The following is a 15,195-nucleotide window of genomic DNA, read 5'->3' as shown; positions in this document are numbered from 1 at the left end:
CTGCCACACCCATGTGCTCACAACTGTAGGGAGTTTTGGATTTTCTCTAGCACTCTATAAGAACTTATCAGTTCAATAGGTAATGAGGGCTGCAACCCAAGGAATTTTGCCTACAAGTCCTGAGATACTCCCATTAGGGCCTGTGGTGGCAGGTCAAATAAATAGTGTTATTACTGTGACCCCCCAGGGGCCCCGACGTCTCATTAGAGTACTTGAGTTTGGGTGTTCATTGGTAATGTTGTTAGAGGTGTTGGTAAGGACAGCACCTCTTCATTCATCATATCACATTGGGAACTGTCGTACGAGCTGGACCCAAATGAAGACGTAAGTGCACTATGACCTCCTGTTCTTTGAGTTTAAAATGCGATCCTTGATTCCTCTAACAAGGGAAGATGGAACATTGTAGAGCTATTTCCAAACCCATTGATTACCTTAACCTATTTGGGTGAGGAGTTATGAGTTTTTTGGGATTTACCAACCGTAGTGCCTCCCAGTGACGCAGGAGGAGGCGGATGCCTCACAACACTGGTGTCAGGACAACTGAGTTATGGGTTGTGGGCCATCTGCCAAGGGATTGCCAGAGAGGTGAACTCATACCGTTGCTCTGCCTATGATGGCACCTTCCAGGCAAACTAGGGCGCTTGCCCTCTTTTCTGGCAGTACCTCCCTCCTAATTAGTGTCTCCAGACATGAAAGGTGTCCAAAATACAATCAGTTTGTACATCTTTAGGAACAAATACCACACTTTTTAAGTAATTTGTATTTTTCCTTGTTATACAAACCCCAACTTTTCATAATGTAGAAAACCCTCCTCTGACTTCCATCTTCTGCCAGTGGTGCATATCTTGCAACTTAAAAGTCCAGTTGGGAAAGTCGGCGTGAAGGGGCATATTCTTACCCCCAACCTTCATGGGTGTCTCCCCTGTTAGTTAGATTGATGTAAAATGTTACTGCTTGTATACCTAGGAAAAATACAAATAATTTTAAAAATTTTTGTATTTTTATACACAAAGCACAATTTTCATAAACCAACTAATCACATGAGAGTACTCTTTTCCCTATGCCGCACCCTCTTTTGCTTCATTTCATGTAGGAACAAAAGATTGAAGGTAATTGGCTGGTTATAGAAGGACTTAGCATGTCCCTTGATTGGTACAAGTTGTTGCAGTTTTGTTTCACGTTCTAAAAACATTTTGTTTGTATTTACTGGAATATATTGATATTTTAACTTCTGACTTTGTAAGTTTTAGTTTAGTTGCAGAACTGTCTTGAACCAGCATGTTTCAATATATTGTTTTGTTCTTGCTGTTGATTAAATTCGCAGGAAGAGGTGATTTTAGCAGTCATTATGTGTACTTGAAGAGTCATTTACTAATACTAAGTGATTGCATTTAGGATATTTTGTAATGAATTCTCTGTTTCAGGATATTATGAGATTCCAGAAAATGGAAAGGTAGATTTGGCTAAAGCAACTCCAGAGGAACTAATAGGTTTAGGGGATCGCATCCTTCCCCTTGGTATTACTCATGAAAAAAATGACACAAGGTCATCAAAGCCTAACAGACGAGGAATTCCCACATTTGAGGAGGAAACTGTAACTGTCATATGGGGTGAGTGAAGAAAAGTAAGATTTAAGCCTTACTCTGTTACTGTGCAGTTTTAGGGTAGATATTTGCATGCGTTAGTATTAGTCTCTGGTCTCTGAAGTTAGCTCTTCCAGTTAGATAGGAATTTATGTTAAGATTGCTTGTCAGAAGTGCCAATCTCTCATTTTGAACGGTTATCTTACCTCAAAGGATTATCCTCACATATTACAAGGAGAAATTTTCTGATGTATGACATACCAAATTCTCATAACCATTGGATGGCACTCAGAATGAATGTAGTTTTTAGAATTGCTTATGATTTATGACTTAGCTGTCTTATTTATATGCTTCTTATTATAGTCACATCTTGAATGATGCAAGGGTTATGTTCCTGAAGATGCCAAGTAATTTAAAAAATGTTATTTAAAACATTATTTCCGTATAAGAAACTATAAATAAGGGGTTATGTTCCTTGATTCTTGAGAAAGTTTGCCTGTGTTGAAAGTTATGGGATTATAACTTTTAAATACAGTGTATATTATATTATAAATTGAAAGAATTATTGCTAATACACTAATAGGTCACAAAATCATTCTCCCTCCTACCTCTTCTTTTGACTCCGGTGCTGCTTGGAAAAAAATTACTTGTGTACAGAATATCCCCCTTAAGTTCTCTGTCTTCTTTGTGAAGAATTGTCACATTAGTAAATTCTCAAAAGCATAATCACTTCCTGATTTTATTTTAAGACTCACCTTCACTTTGGCAACTACGCACTGCTATTGTCTGCTGCCAGCCATCCCTCGTCACTCCTCTCACCCTCCTCGATCACCTCTCCTTCCTCTTCCTTTTCCTCTGGCTTCCGTGATACCTTCTTCATAAAAATTTACTCTGGTTTTGTCTATGTTGTTTTCTTATTTTTGTTTTGTAGCATCAAGTTGTATCAGTTTACTTCTGCATGAATATTATTGTACAGTTTTCATTATGTAACGTGTGTGTTTGTGTAAAACTTACCTTGTGTTTACATCTTCAGTACGTATGACATTTCTCGATGATGTGTCCAAAGTAAATTAATTTTAAAACCACTTATGAAAAGTAACTAATCATTGTCATTTTTATCATAATTGATTTGTCATTTTACTGCATGATATCACGGAAGCTCTACTTGTGTGCGTGCGTGTTTATATCTACATATGATATTTCATTAGTGATGGTGTCATCATTTAGAAGACTAATAACAAACAGCGACCCCATATAAAGATGGGAAAAGCTGAAGATAAAGAAGATGTCATCATTTAGCTCCTTTGTTTTAATTTATTTTGTTGACTCATGAATACACATATTATAGTACACAAGAGAATATTTTATCTCTTATTTTTATTTATTTAATTATTTAATTTTTTATGTATTCTTCCCCCCCCTTTTTTTTCCCCAGCCCGAGAAGAACCCTAAAAGGATTCATAGGTCTGGTTAAACAAATCATTCATAACTAACTGACTAATCTCGGTTATCATATTTCATCTCGGTCATTAATTTTTCAGTTTATCTCTTAAATGTGTTTTGTAACTTGCCCAATATATACATTTATGTTTCACAAGGTTTGTCAGTTGGCCAATGAAGCTGTGTCCAAAATACAATCAGTTTATCTTTATTTCAGTTAACTCTTTGATGATTGTCACACCACACATCAGTTTATTATTGGAAAATAATTTACCTTTACTGGTCTTTTATTTGATCTCAACCATTGTCTCATTTCGTGTCATAACATTCCAAAACGTTATGCAATGTTTGCATATTGTGTGCAGCACACTTTCAGGGGTGTTGCTTACGTTTCCACATTCACTCAGTTTATTTACAGTGCTCCCCCACTTTTTTGCAGGGATAGGTTCCGGAACCCACTGCAGAAATGCAAAACCCCTCTAAAAGTGCTTATAGCTGCCAAATTCCCTGTACCCCTTAAATTAAAATGCTTATAACTGTCTATTTTAAAAGTTCACCGCCTAATTTAATAGTTTAACCAAAAATATACCTTAAATTATCATACCAAAACAATTTAATATCAGCTCAAACAAAAATACACCCCAAACCATCATCACGAAACACCCTAAGTCATCTTAGATTAATACCCTTTTACAACTGATACTCTTATGTATATATGCCTCCTAAAATGCTTATAACAATGATTTAATAATTTTAAAATGTTAATATGATTGTAAACACAACAAAATATCTGTAAAATGTTTAATACAAATTAAATATATCTTTAATACAAATTAAATAAATCTGTCTTAGAGAACGTTTGACAGCTAATCAAGTTACCCTTATAATGTTTACATAAACATAGCCGTTTTCTCATAGGTATTGAAGTCGTCCCTTTTTCTTTATAAATTGGTAAAAACAATTAAAATTATCACTAATTAGCTTTTTTCATAGAAGAAAAGTGTTTATTCACTAATTACTGTATTTTTTCATATTGTGGTCATGACTAAATACAGAATTTTATGATAAAAATAATTTACAGTGTACTTACACTGTAGTAATGTTATCTACAAAATCCACGAATTAGTGAAAGTTCCCCACAGAAAAGTGAATACAGTAATGTTTTCCACAAAAATCTGCGACAAAATGAAGCGCGAAAAAGTGGGGTAGCACTGTAATTGTATGAATGGTTATTAACTTTCATGGTTTTTACATATGTTATAATTTCTAATTGCATTTCCATCAGTTTCTTAACTTTTCAACTATAGAAAGGCTTAAAACATACATTGCGCAATTATATTTCCTTTATAGTTTGCATACCTTAGCTGTATTGTAGTAAGTGGTTTTTACTTATAAGAAACAGCAGTGAGTTATTAGACAAGCCATTAGTTTGGTAAACCTGGTTGAATGTATATATATATTTTCAGTTTTATTCCAATAATGGATTTAGTTTGCACTTCACAAATAGCTGAGAGAGAGATTGCAGTTACTTATTTTTTCATATTTACTTGAATATTTTTTCATATTTACAAAAAATTTCAAGTTACAGTATTGTATATTTCCAGTCGACTATCTTACAGTTTCTTGAATTTTCACATTTTCATACGCATGGCATCATACAGTATATCGTACAGAAGGTCAAATGATTGTATTTTACAATAATTATCGTACATCTGGGAACACCCCTCTCCTGCCGCCAGGTACCATTGGTGTTTGTGACTTCATCGCTACTTGAGTCTGTCCCAGGTGCACAGCTAATTTGAAAGTGATGCTCATGAGTTAATTTGTACTAAATCAAAGTTATCATGTGAGAAATCTATATCTCCATAAATATTTGTCCATGTTAAGTTAAAAACTTGTTATTTAAACCCATGTTATTCTCAAGATGACTGTAAATTAGATTTTCAAAACTTGGTAGATTGCAAGTTAAAACGTCTGCATGTACTGTACTGTATTTTCCAGCTTTGGAGATACTTCAGCCTCAAAGATGCACCCCAGTTTCTATTAGAAAAAAAAAATAATCAAACATAAAAATAAGGTCACAGTATCATGAGTTGATGGTTTTGTTCTGGTTGATGCACTGTTCATATTCAGATGTCTCATTGTATTACAGCACTGTGGCTTCAGGTACTACAGCATATTGATTATTGTAGTTTTTTCAGTCCCTTTATTTTAAAGGTACATTACTTTGTTTTTTCATGTTCATTGATTTTAATATTTGGTAAGCTTTTCTGAAACTGGCATATTAGCAAAGTAAAAAACTGAACAGATTACTGCTTCTGCGATACAAACTGCTCAGCCATTCTTTGTAAGAAATTTTCTTGGCTAACAGTGTCTCGGTGCATGCAGATGGATGGGGCTACAGCTAGTGCAGTGTTTAAAGGTTTTATTCTTTTGAGATGTTGGCTTACAAAGCAATTTTTTTTTAATCTCAGGTACAGGAAAAAAGTCACAATAGAAAATATTGAAAATAAGGAATAACAATTTAATGCACAAGTACACTTTAAAAACACCACATGAATGTTATATCCCAAGTAAAACAAAAAAACAATAGGATAAGGATTAAAATTGACAATGCTGTACAAACATTTCAAATAAGAATAAATTATTTTGATCTTTAAAACCCCAAAATATTTTGCATTTTGTTACCTTTTGTAACAGTGACACACGAACATGTTTGATGATGATAGTTGCATAGTAAGATTTACTGATATGGGACAAAATCTATATGATTTCACACATTTTTTTTATATTTTAGTTTGTTTACTATTGTAACAAAGTACTCTGTAATTTACACTCTTCATTCAGAGGTCATATAGAGGCAGTTCTGAATACTGTCAAGTTAAGATAACCTCTCTTTGGAGTTAGGCTAGGTCTATACAAAAGTAACTTTAGCCACTAGAATTCACAGTAAATTTCTGAGAATTATTTCAGGGAAAAATGGGGTCTTCAATGCTGGGAAATACAGTAAGTATATATAGTGAGACTTATTTTAAGATTACCAACCCCTGTAAATTTTTGGGATGATTATACAGTAGTTGCTATTTGCAGTTACCTTTTACTGTGGATTGACAAATGTTTAAAAATATTTTTCAGATGGCTTTGACGAAATGAAACGTTTGAATATCAGTTTTGTGACGTCTGGTTCTGTTATCCGATGGTGGGGTGCTATTTTACACGTACTGTGGCTATGGTTGACGGCAGATGTGCTGAATATTTTAGTAATTGTCCTCATTATTGGTATGGGGGTGATTGTTGTTTTGCTCTACAGACAGGTATGAAATATATTAATTTAGTAAATGTTCTTACCTTCTGATCACCTAAAATGTTTTATCAATATTCATGAAAAAGTTTGATCTTTATTGGTTGGCAGAATGTGATCATGGAAATTAGCAACTCCATATATTTAAGTTTAAGTACATTGTTAAGATGGAAAGAAACAAATGCCATGAAAAGAGGTCATTGATTTGAGGTCATCCACAACTAAATATTTGTCTTACAGGAGATGCACAAGTGTGATTTTTCAGTATGCTTTAAAAACTTTTTGCATCATAAGATGTGATGCTGCATGGCTTAAGGTATTATATGGTATATATTTTCAACAAAATTGCATTAGGGAGCATAAGATCTTTCAGGCCCTAACACTTTTGTGGGAGTTAGAATGTCTTTTGATGCAGTGGGATGTGAAGTGCTTAGATCATTGGTTTTAGGCGCAGAAATTCTCTTCTCACACAACGGATGTGCGTCATCCTGCAGCCTGGAAGGGCTATACTGTAGTCACGACCGCAGCCATGGGAAGACGAATGTTGGCCTTGGTCTCTCCTTGGAGATTGTGATGAGGAATGTTGTCAAGGTGAAGAATGGCGAGTCCGCATGCCTGACTCACCTGGTGTAGAATTGCGGCTGTTTCCATCCACACTGCCATGCTTATCTCTACGGCCGTGCCTGTTCTCACGTCCATTTCTGTCTTCACAGCCATGCCTATTTACATGTCCACATCCTTGAGAATCAGAGGGGAAATCATGATCTTTCCTTGGGCGAATGTGGCTTACAGTGAAGGTAAGACGGACGTCTGGAAGGCCGAGGACTGACTGGACCTCTCGAAAGACGGGCGTGGAAATGCGAAGGTGAAAGAACATCCCCAGTAGCAGGATGGAAGGAAAACAATGAGGAGACAACGTCCGTAGATGAGAGCATGGACGCAGACGTGATGGATTCTGAACATTTGAGGGTAGAACTGTAGTAGGATCTACCACTTGGGATTCCTTGATTGGAGCTTTGTCATCTTTTCTCTGAACTTGCACAGGATGAACTGGGGAAAACGGAATCACTGTAGCTTTCCTCTTGAAATGAGATTCTTGGAGACAAGAGGCGGACAGACAAGGCATGTCACCGACAGGAACACGTACACGCATGGGAGAGTCACAGACGTGGTATGAAGACGAAGGAGAAATGTAGATGGTCCTTCACTTCTTTGCGCGAGGATCAGCAACGCAGTCTTTAACCCTCCAACGTCTGATGGGGGAAGGATGAACAGGAGGAGAAGACGAAGAGGACAAAGAAGACATAGAAGAAGAAAGGGAGATGTACATGGTTTCTTCTTCAGAACATGTCCATACTTCCCTCGAAAGACCGAGTTGACTCTGTCAAACACAGAGTCTGCAGATGGAGCAGCAGCAGATGATGTCATTACAGAAACTGATGACAGCTGTGACATCACAGGAGCAGAAAAAACTCTGTACAGGAGCTGGGATAGCTGTTGGTGTGGTAACTGTCGTGACGGCTAAGCAGGAAACCCAAGAAGCTGCAGCCTTAATGGGAAATGACCCAAGATTATGCGCTGGAAGGTCTAATGGCATCATACCAGTCGTGGCGGCTTACAATGGAAAGCGAGAAGACATGAAGTGGGATAATAGGCCAGCTAAGGTTGGTACCCCTGATAGGCGTAACAAGGCCCAAACGTCAGAATCTTCTGGGCATCCAAACCTGAAACAGACAAACAAGATGGCACTGCCTCCACCCTTTCCATGTGGGGGTTACTCTCCCACCCAAGAAAGAGGGAGCATCATTAGGAAATAAATGGAAAAATGGGAAGGGGTAAAGTCTTCCAAGGAAAAAGAAACAACTGGAGGAAGTGTGGACAAGGGAGAAGCAGAACAATGAGGAACTTGAGAAACATCCATCGAAGAGGAGAGAACCCTTCCCAAGATGACTCTTCCAACTTCCTCTTATGGTGCTGCTTCTTGGCAAAGAGCCTCCATTGTTGAGGGGACCAAGAATGACAAGGATTAGTTACATTACAAGAATTAGACCTGCATCTACTACAACTAGAATGGGGATAAGTCTCAAAAGAAGCAAGAAAACTTGAACAAGGTCAGTTTGCTTCACCAGGATATTTCCTCTGGGGCTTAAGGAAATGCTTAGATGAGTTTTGGGACTGCATTATCAAATGCCAAATCCGCGCTCACAAAACACACAATATATCACTATGACACAAAAATCTCAAACCAAGAAACATGGGTAAGGAAGGAAAAACCGGCTTTAGGGAGGAGAGGGAAAAGTACATCCTCCTCTGAAGGCTGTAAGAAGAAAACTGGATACATTATGTGGTTGGAGATTAGGTCGCTTTTGTTTCCTCCCTCATCCCCATGACTGGTGCCAAATGCCACCAATTCCTTGAATAAACAATTCCTATTGTTTTTTACTGGTTTATGGCTGGCACCAGAAGATTTATCCTAATGTTAAGACTGCAGGTTTGTTAGCTATGAAAAATACAAATTAATTAAAAAATTTGTCATATTAAGAAAATATACAAATGAAGGCAGTTCATTCAGAAAATATGACATCTATTGTCCTGTCCTTGTGATCATGAGGTTGAAATTATTTGCTTAATTCATAGAGTAGAGTAATTGGTGTTTTCTAAAACCAGTATTACATTTTCATCAGATATGTGCTTCCTCTATCAGCTGTGATCTCAATTATTTCTATGATAATCAAGCAGTTTGTTCATGCGACTTACCTGTCAGATATATATATAGCTGTATTCTCCGAAGTCCGACAGAATTCCAAAAACTCGCGGCACACGCAGTGGGGCCAGGTGGTTAGTACCCATTCCCGCCGCTGGGAGGCTGGTATCAGGAACCATTCCCATTTTCTATTCAGATTTTCTCTGTCGCCGGTACTGTCAACATCTGTTTTCAGTACCTCCGTCTTTGGATTTCGTAAACTCGTTATTTTCCACTTAAGTATTCTATTTGACTTTTGGTTTTTGTCTTTGGATTGTGGATTGGCATACGCTTTTGTGGAATTTGCTTTTGTTTGCTCTTTGGATGATGTCTGGATCTAGTTATGCTAGCTTCAGAGTATGTTGTGTGAATGAGTTTAGGTGAGGCTACCGAAAGCTTCAGTAGATCCTCACAATATATGCATGAGGTGTAGGGGGCAGGTTTGCTTGATAAATGATCGCTTACTTTGCCTCCCACCCTGCTAATTTATTAGTTCAGGATTTCATTCTCGCACTTATAGTGCTCCTTTTTGCATCTGGAAGATGGCTAACAAATTAATAACTATTGCGGAGGTGCATAGATTGAGCGAGTCAAGCGATAATAAAGAAGAAGCAATAGTAACGCCGGGTCAATCAAAGTGCACGTCGTGAAAACGGACTCGTAAGGCGGACGCTGAAGAGGATATGTCCAATAAAGTTATCGTAACTATGTTGTTACAACAAAATCAAACACTTATGGAGTTATTAAAGGAAATGTAGGGTTTGTTTTTGGAGATAGTCTACGAGAGCAGCGGAACTAGACGAGTGGCGTCCACGTAGGCAAATGGCTGCCTCCTAGTAAAAAGTAAACAAACGCTTTCGCGAGTTCAAAGTAGCACGGTAAACGTTAAAGATGCCATAATTTACTCAGGTCGGTATCAAACATTAGTTTTAGTCAGGGTGAGGAGATAACCTACCATAATTTTAGTTAAAACGACGAGAATAGGTTTTATCTCGCCGAGACTGATTTATATCTACCGGCCTAACGTAGGCGAGCCAAATTCGTATAACTAGTACTCGTAGGCTAAGCGGGAGTTAAGACTTCCCAAGTAGGTAGCCTATTTCACAATATATTGACTGGGGGGCCTTTCTGTCAAGCATGCTTCGTCTCCCAGTCGTGCTCACCGCTCGCTGGATCGCCATCGTGACGCTCTGCTGCAGCGTGATGCTCCGCAAGCAGCTATCCTGGACGCTTCTGTAGCTGCTCGTCAGGACGCTCCTCTCGCTGCCGTGCAGGACGCTCGCCGTGCAGGATGCTCGGCTGGACCGCCATCGTGACGCTCCGCAAGCAGCTATCCTGGACGCTTCTGTAGCTGCTCGTCAGGACGCTCCTCTCGCTGCCGTGCAGGACGCTCGGATGGACTCTCGGGAGGACGCCTCTTTGGTTGCTCGACGTGACGCTTCAGAGCAATCAAAGACTGCGGGGAAGCGTAGATCCCATCTGCGTGTTGGACCGCAAGGCCTTCGTTCTCCCAAGGCCTTGGGAGACTCTCTGTTTCTCCCATTGAAGAGGGAGAAGTCTCTTGTGAGTCGGAGCCTGCAGTCCTTGAGCAGCCTCCCCCTTCCTCGTCTACGGACTACCAGGTGTTAGGCGGTTTTTCTTAAGGACTTGTTTGGCGACAAGTTCAAACCCTCGGCCCCTCTCTCTCCTCCTTCGCAGTTTGCTTCGTCCTAGACGAGGAGAGCGCCGGGGTTTGTCAAGATGACTTCGTCTCTGGCGAAGAAGAAGGCCTTCAAGAAGGTTAACACCTGGATGGAGGAAAGGAAGACCCAAGGCAAGTCTTCTTTTGCCCTGCCTCCGTCCAAGCTGAGCGGCAAGGCAGGTATGTGGTACGAGACCGGAGAGGACGTCGGCTCAAGAGTTCCTTCATCGTCCCAGGGAGACTTCGCTAGCTTGGTCGACGCGCCTAGAAGGTCCATCCTGTCGGCTGCCAAAGTGTCCTGGACTATGTCGGAGACGGATCACCTTTTGAAAGGACTGTTTCGAACCATGGAGGTCTTCAATTTCCTGGACTGGTGTTTGGGGGCTCTAGACGTCAGGATTAGGAGTCCCGACTCGATCAGCCTGGGGGAGTTGTCCAGCATGTTGAACTGCATGGACAAGGCAGTCAGGGATGGCTCAGAGGAACTGGCTTCCCACTTTTGTACGGGCCTCTTGAAGAAGAGGGCCTTGTACTGTAACTTTACAGCCTACGGCCCTACCACGTTGGATGCACCGCTTCTCGTCCGATCAGCGAAGTTAAGCAACGTTGGGTCTGGTCAGTACTTGGATGGGTGACCTCCTGGGAACACCAGATGCCGTTGGCGTCATACTTTTGCAAAGTCAGTTTCTCCGTCGCAGAGGGCAGAATTGCTGTTCTCCCCGTTTTCGAGCCATCTCTTCCCCCAGTCCTTGATCAAGGATCTCTCCTCCAGCTTGAAGGAGAAGGCCACTCAAGACCTCTTGGCCCGCTCGTCAAGACGCCTGGCAGTCCCTTTGACGTTGTTGTCGGGTCAGACCTCCAGGAAGCAGAAGCCCTTTCGTGGAGGAGCTTCTTCCTCGAGATCTTCTCCCCGAGGTAGAGGTCTTTCCAGAGGCGGAGCCCCACCTAAACCTAGGGGCAAGAAGTGACTTGCAGCGCCTCCAGACACCTGTAGGAGCCAGGCTTCTTTCGTTTGCGAGAGCCTGGAGAGCAAGAGGGGCAGACACCTGGTCCCTTGAAGTTATCGAGAGAGGATACAAGATCCCCTTTCTCGACTCACCACTTCTGTGCACATCGCCCAGGGATCTGTCGTCCTCATTCTATCAAGGGAAGCAACAGATCCTTTTCGAGCTATTAGAGCAAATGCTCGAGAAAGAGCTGTGGAGCAAGTCCTGGAGCTGGACTCCCCAGGATTCTACAACCGACTGTTCCTAGTTCCGAAGCAGTCGGGAGGAATGAGACCAGTCCTAGATGTCAGCAGACTGAACCGCTTCATGGTGAAGGAGAAGTTCACGATGGAGACGTCCCAGTATGTTTTAGGAGCATTAAGACCAGGAGATTGGATGGTCGCTCTGGACTTACAGGACGCTTACTTTCACGTTCCCATACATCCCCAGTCGAGGAAGTACCTGAGGTTTGTACTAGGGGGACGAGTGTTTCAATTCAGAGCTCTTTGCTTCGGGCTAAGCACAGCTCCCATGATCTTCACGATTATCATGAGAAATGTGGCGAGATGGCTTCACTTGGCGGGTATTCGTATCTCGCTTTACCTGGCCGATTGGCTCATCCGAGCCCCTTCGCAGTCAAAGTGTCTGGAGGACCTGAATGCGAATTTAGAGTTGACAAAGTCCCTAGGACTTCTAGTGAACGAAGAAAAGTCCCATCTGATCCCGACGCAGTCCATCGTCTATCTGGGGATTCAGATGGATTCAGTGGCTTTTCAAGCTTTTCCATCCCAGGAACGTCAGCAGCAATGCTTAGAAAAAGTCTCATCCTTCCTAGGGAAGGAAATATGCTCGGTGAGGGAATGGATGAGTTTGCTGGGGACCATTTCCTCTCTGGAGAAGTTTGTTTCCCTGGGAAGACTTCATCTCAGGCCGCTCCAGTTTTTCCTGGCGGAAAACTGAGTAGACAAGGAGAATCTAGAGGAGACCCTGAAGATCTCTCCCGTTTTCAAGATTCACCTGAGGTAGTGGCTCGACCCTCGAGGTTGGCAGAAGGGTTTCTCTCGCCTTCAGAGCCCCGACCTAGTGTTGTTTTCCTACGCGCCCAGGGAGGGATGGGGAGCAACACTAGGAGGGGAGGAAGTGTCAGGCACCTGGAGAGGGGAACAGGTGTCCTGGCACATCAATCTCAAGGAATTAGGGGCGATCCTGCTGGCCCTTCAATCCTTCGAGAGCCAAGTGTCAGGCTGAGTCGTACAAGTAAATTCAGACATCTCCACAGCCCTGGCATACCTCAAGAAACAGGGAGGAACTCGTTCGGTCCCTGTTAAGCCCTGGCGAAGAAATCCTGCTTTGGGCCCATGCGCGGGATCACGATCCTTGCGAGGTTCGTTGCAGGAGTGGAGAATATCCGCGCGGACCTTCTCAGTCGACAGCGTCAGCTTCTACCGACCGAGTGGACCCTTCACGAGGTAGTATGTCAGGAGCTGTGGAGGTTATGGGGACGTCCCTTGGTAGATCTGCTCAGGCAGCCCCATTTCGAAAGGTACCTCAAAACTTCCCCGCTCTGAGTCTAACTGCATTCAGACTATCAGCCGACAACAAGGATCTTCACGATCTCTTGAGATCCTTTGAGACTGTCAAGGTACCTCATTCCAGGACGCCTCCCTGGAACCTGGATGTCGTTCTAAAATTTTTTATGTCAAATACCTTCGAGCCTTTTTCTTCGGCGTCTCTCAAGAATGTGACAATGAAGGTTATTTTCCTAACTGCTCTGGCTATGGCGAAGAGAGTTAGTGAACTTCAGGCTATCAATAATCATGTAGGTTTTAGAAGCCATAATGCAGTATGTTCTCTAAGCCCTATGTTCTTGCTAAAAACGAGAACCCGTCTACCCCTTGGCCCAGGACCTTCGAGATTAAGGGTATGACGGAAATTCTCGGACAAGAACCAGAAAGAGCCTGTGTCCTGTCAGGGCTCTCAAATTTTATTTGCAGAAGACTCAGGAAAGTCGAGGTCCTTCGGACAGTCTGTGGTGCTCTGTCAAGAGGCCGGATTTGCCTCTTTCTAAGAATGCACTGGCGTTCTTTTTTAGAAGCACCATTTTAGACGCACTTTCCAACGTTCAAGACAGTGACTTGAGTCTTTTGAAAGTTAAGGCTCACGAAGTTAGAGCCATTGCAACCTCGGTGGCTTTCCAGAAGAACATGTCCCTTAGCGATCTTCTGGGTACCACCTTCTGGCGGCAATTCGGTGTTAAACGCACATTACTTGCGGGACGTGAAGACGACATACGAAGACTGCTATTCGCTAGGACCATACGTTTCCGCACTCCAGATCGGCCCCATAACCCTTCAAGGCCTGGATCTCTGTCGGACTCCCAGGACCAGGGAGAGGGCAAGTCGAAAGCCACAAGAGGGTTACGGGGGCTTCCCACCGATCTGGCGTCCCTTCGGCAGGACCTGTTGTCGCTTCTGCAGACACAGTGTTGCGGGCAGAGAGCGATACTCATCCTATCCTTTAGAGGTTAGGAAGTATATTTTAATCTTGATTTTGTTTTTTTTTTTTACGTCAGATTGGTCCCATAACGCTTCTAGGCCTGGACCTCTGTCGGACTCCCAGGACCAGGGAGAGGGCATGTCGAAAGCCGCAAGAGGGTTACAGGGGCTTCCCCCAATCTGGCGTCCCTTCGGCAGGACCTGTTGACGCTCTCGGTCAGGTGGTTGGTCGTTGCTCCTTTTGCCCTCACAGTATGGCCTTATGATCTAGTCCCATTGTGGTCACGCCCCCGTGGACAGATCATCTAGAACTCACCAGCTATATAGGTCACTACCTTGCTGGAGACTCTAGTAAAGCAGAAGCAGGCTTGGGTGACAGTAATCACGAAGTCAGCTATGCTAACATAGGGCTGGACCTCTGTCGGACTCCCAGGACCAGGGAGAGGGCATGTCGAAAGCTGTAAGTTGGTTACGGGGGCTTCCCACCGATCTGGCGTCCCTTCGGCAGGTCCTGTTGACGCTCTCGGTCAGGTGGTTGGTCTTTGCTCCTTTTGCTCTCACAGTATGGTCTTATGATCTAGTCCCATTGTAGTCACGCCCCCGTGGACGGATCATCTAGAACTCACCGGCTATATAGGTCACTACCTTGCTGGAGACTCTAGTAAAGCAGAAACAGGCTTGGGTGACAGTAATCACGAAGTCAGCTATGCTAACAAGTAAGGAACCAAGGCGTCAATCGCCTACATATATTTGTTTCCTAAATCCTATTCTGTCTCTTCCCACCTCCAATGGTGGGATTCAGCTATATATATATCTGACAGGTAAGTCGCATGAACAAAATGATATTTTAATGATAAAATAAAGTTTGTTCATACTTACCTGGCAGATATATATAATCATAGTGCCCACCCACCTCCCCTCAGGAGACAGTGGCACTAGAAAATCTGAATAGAAAATGGGAATGGT

General features: G+C 42.3%; 1 protein-coding gene and 1 non-coding gene across 2 annotated transcripts in view; both read left to right on the top strand.

Annotated features, from left to right (window-relative positions):
* Positions 1 to 15,195, top strand: part of LOC136844161 (uncharacterized) — a 340,577-nt gene that overhangs the window by 109,485 nt on the left and 215,897 nt on the right. The window contains exons 9-10 of the mRNA XM_067113178.1: positions 1,425 to 1,610; positions 6,159 to 6,337. Coding sequence (XP_066969279.1) covers positions 1,425 to 1,610; positions 6,159 to 6,337 — 365 coding nt within the window. The remainder of the gene's footprint in view (positions 1 to 1,424; positions 1,611 to 6,158; positions 6,338 to 15,195) is intronic.
* On the top strand, positions 11,294 to 11,412 carry LOC136844504 (5S ribosomal RNA). The gene has a single exon (XR_010854900.1). It is a non-coding gene; the product is annotated as a 5S ribosomal RNA (ribosomal RNA).

This window comes from Macrobrachium rosenbergii, chromosome 12, assembly GCF_040412425.1.
Source record: "Macrobrachium rosenbergii isolate ZJJX-2024 chromosome 12, ASM4041242v1, whole genome shotgun sequence".
Classification (NCBI taxonomy): domain Eukaryota; kingdom Metazoa; phylum Arthropoda; class Malacostraca; order Decapoda; family Palaemonidae; genus Macrobrachium; species Macrobrachium rosenbergii.
Note: the sequence above shows the minus strand (reverse complement) of the source record. Positions and strands in the feature narration are given on the sequence as shown.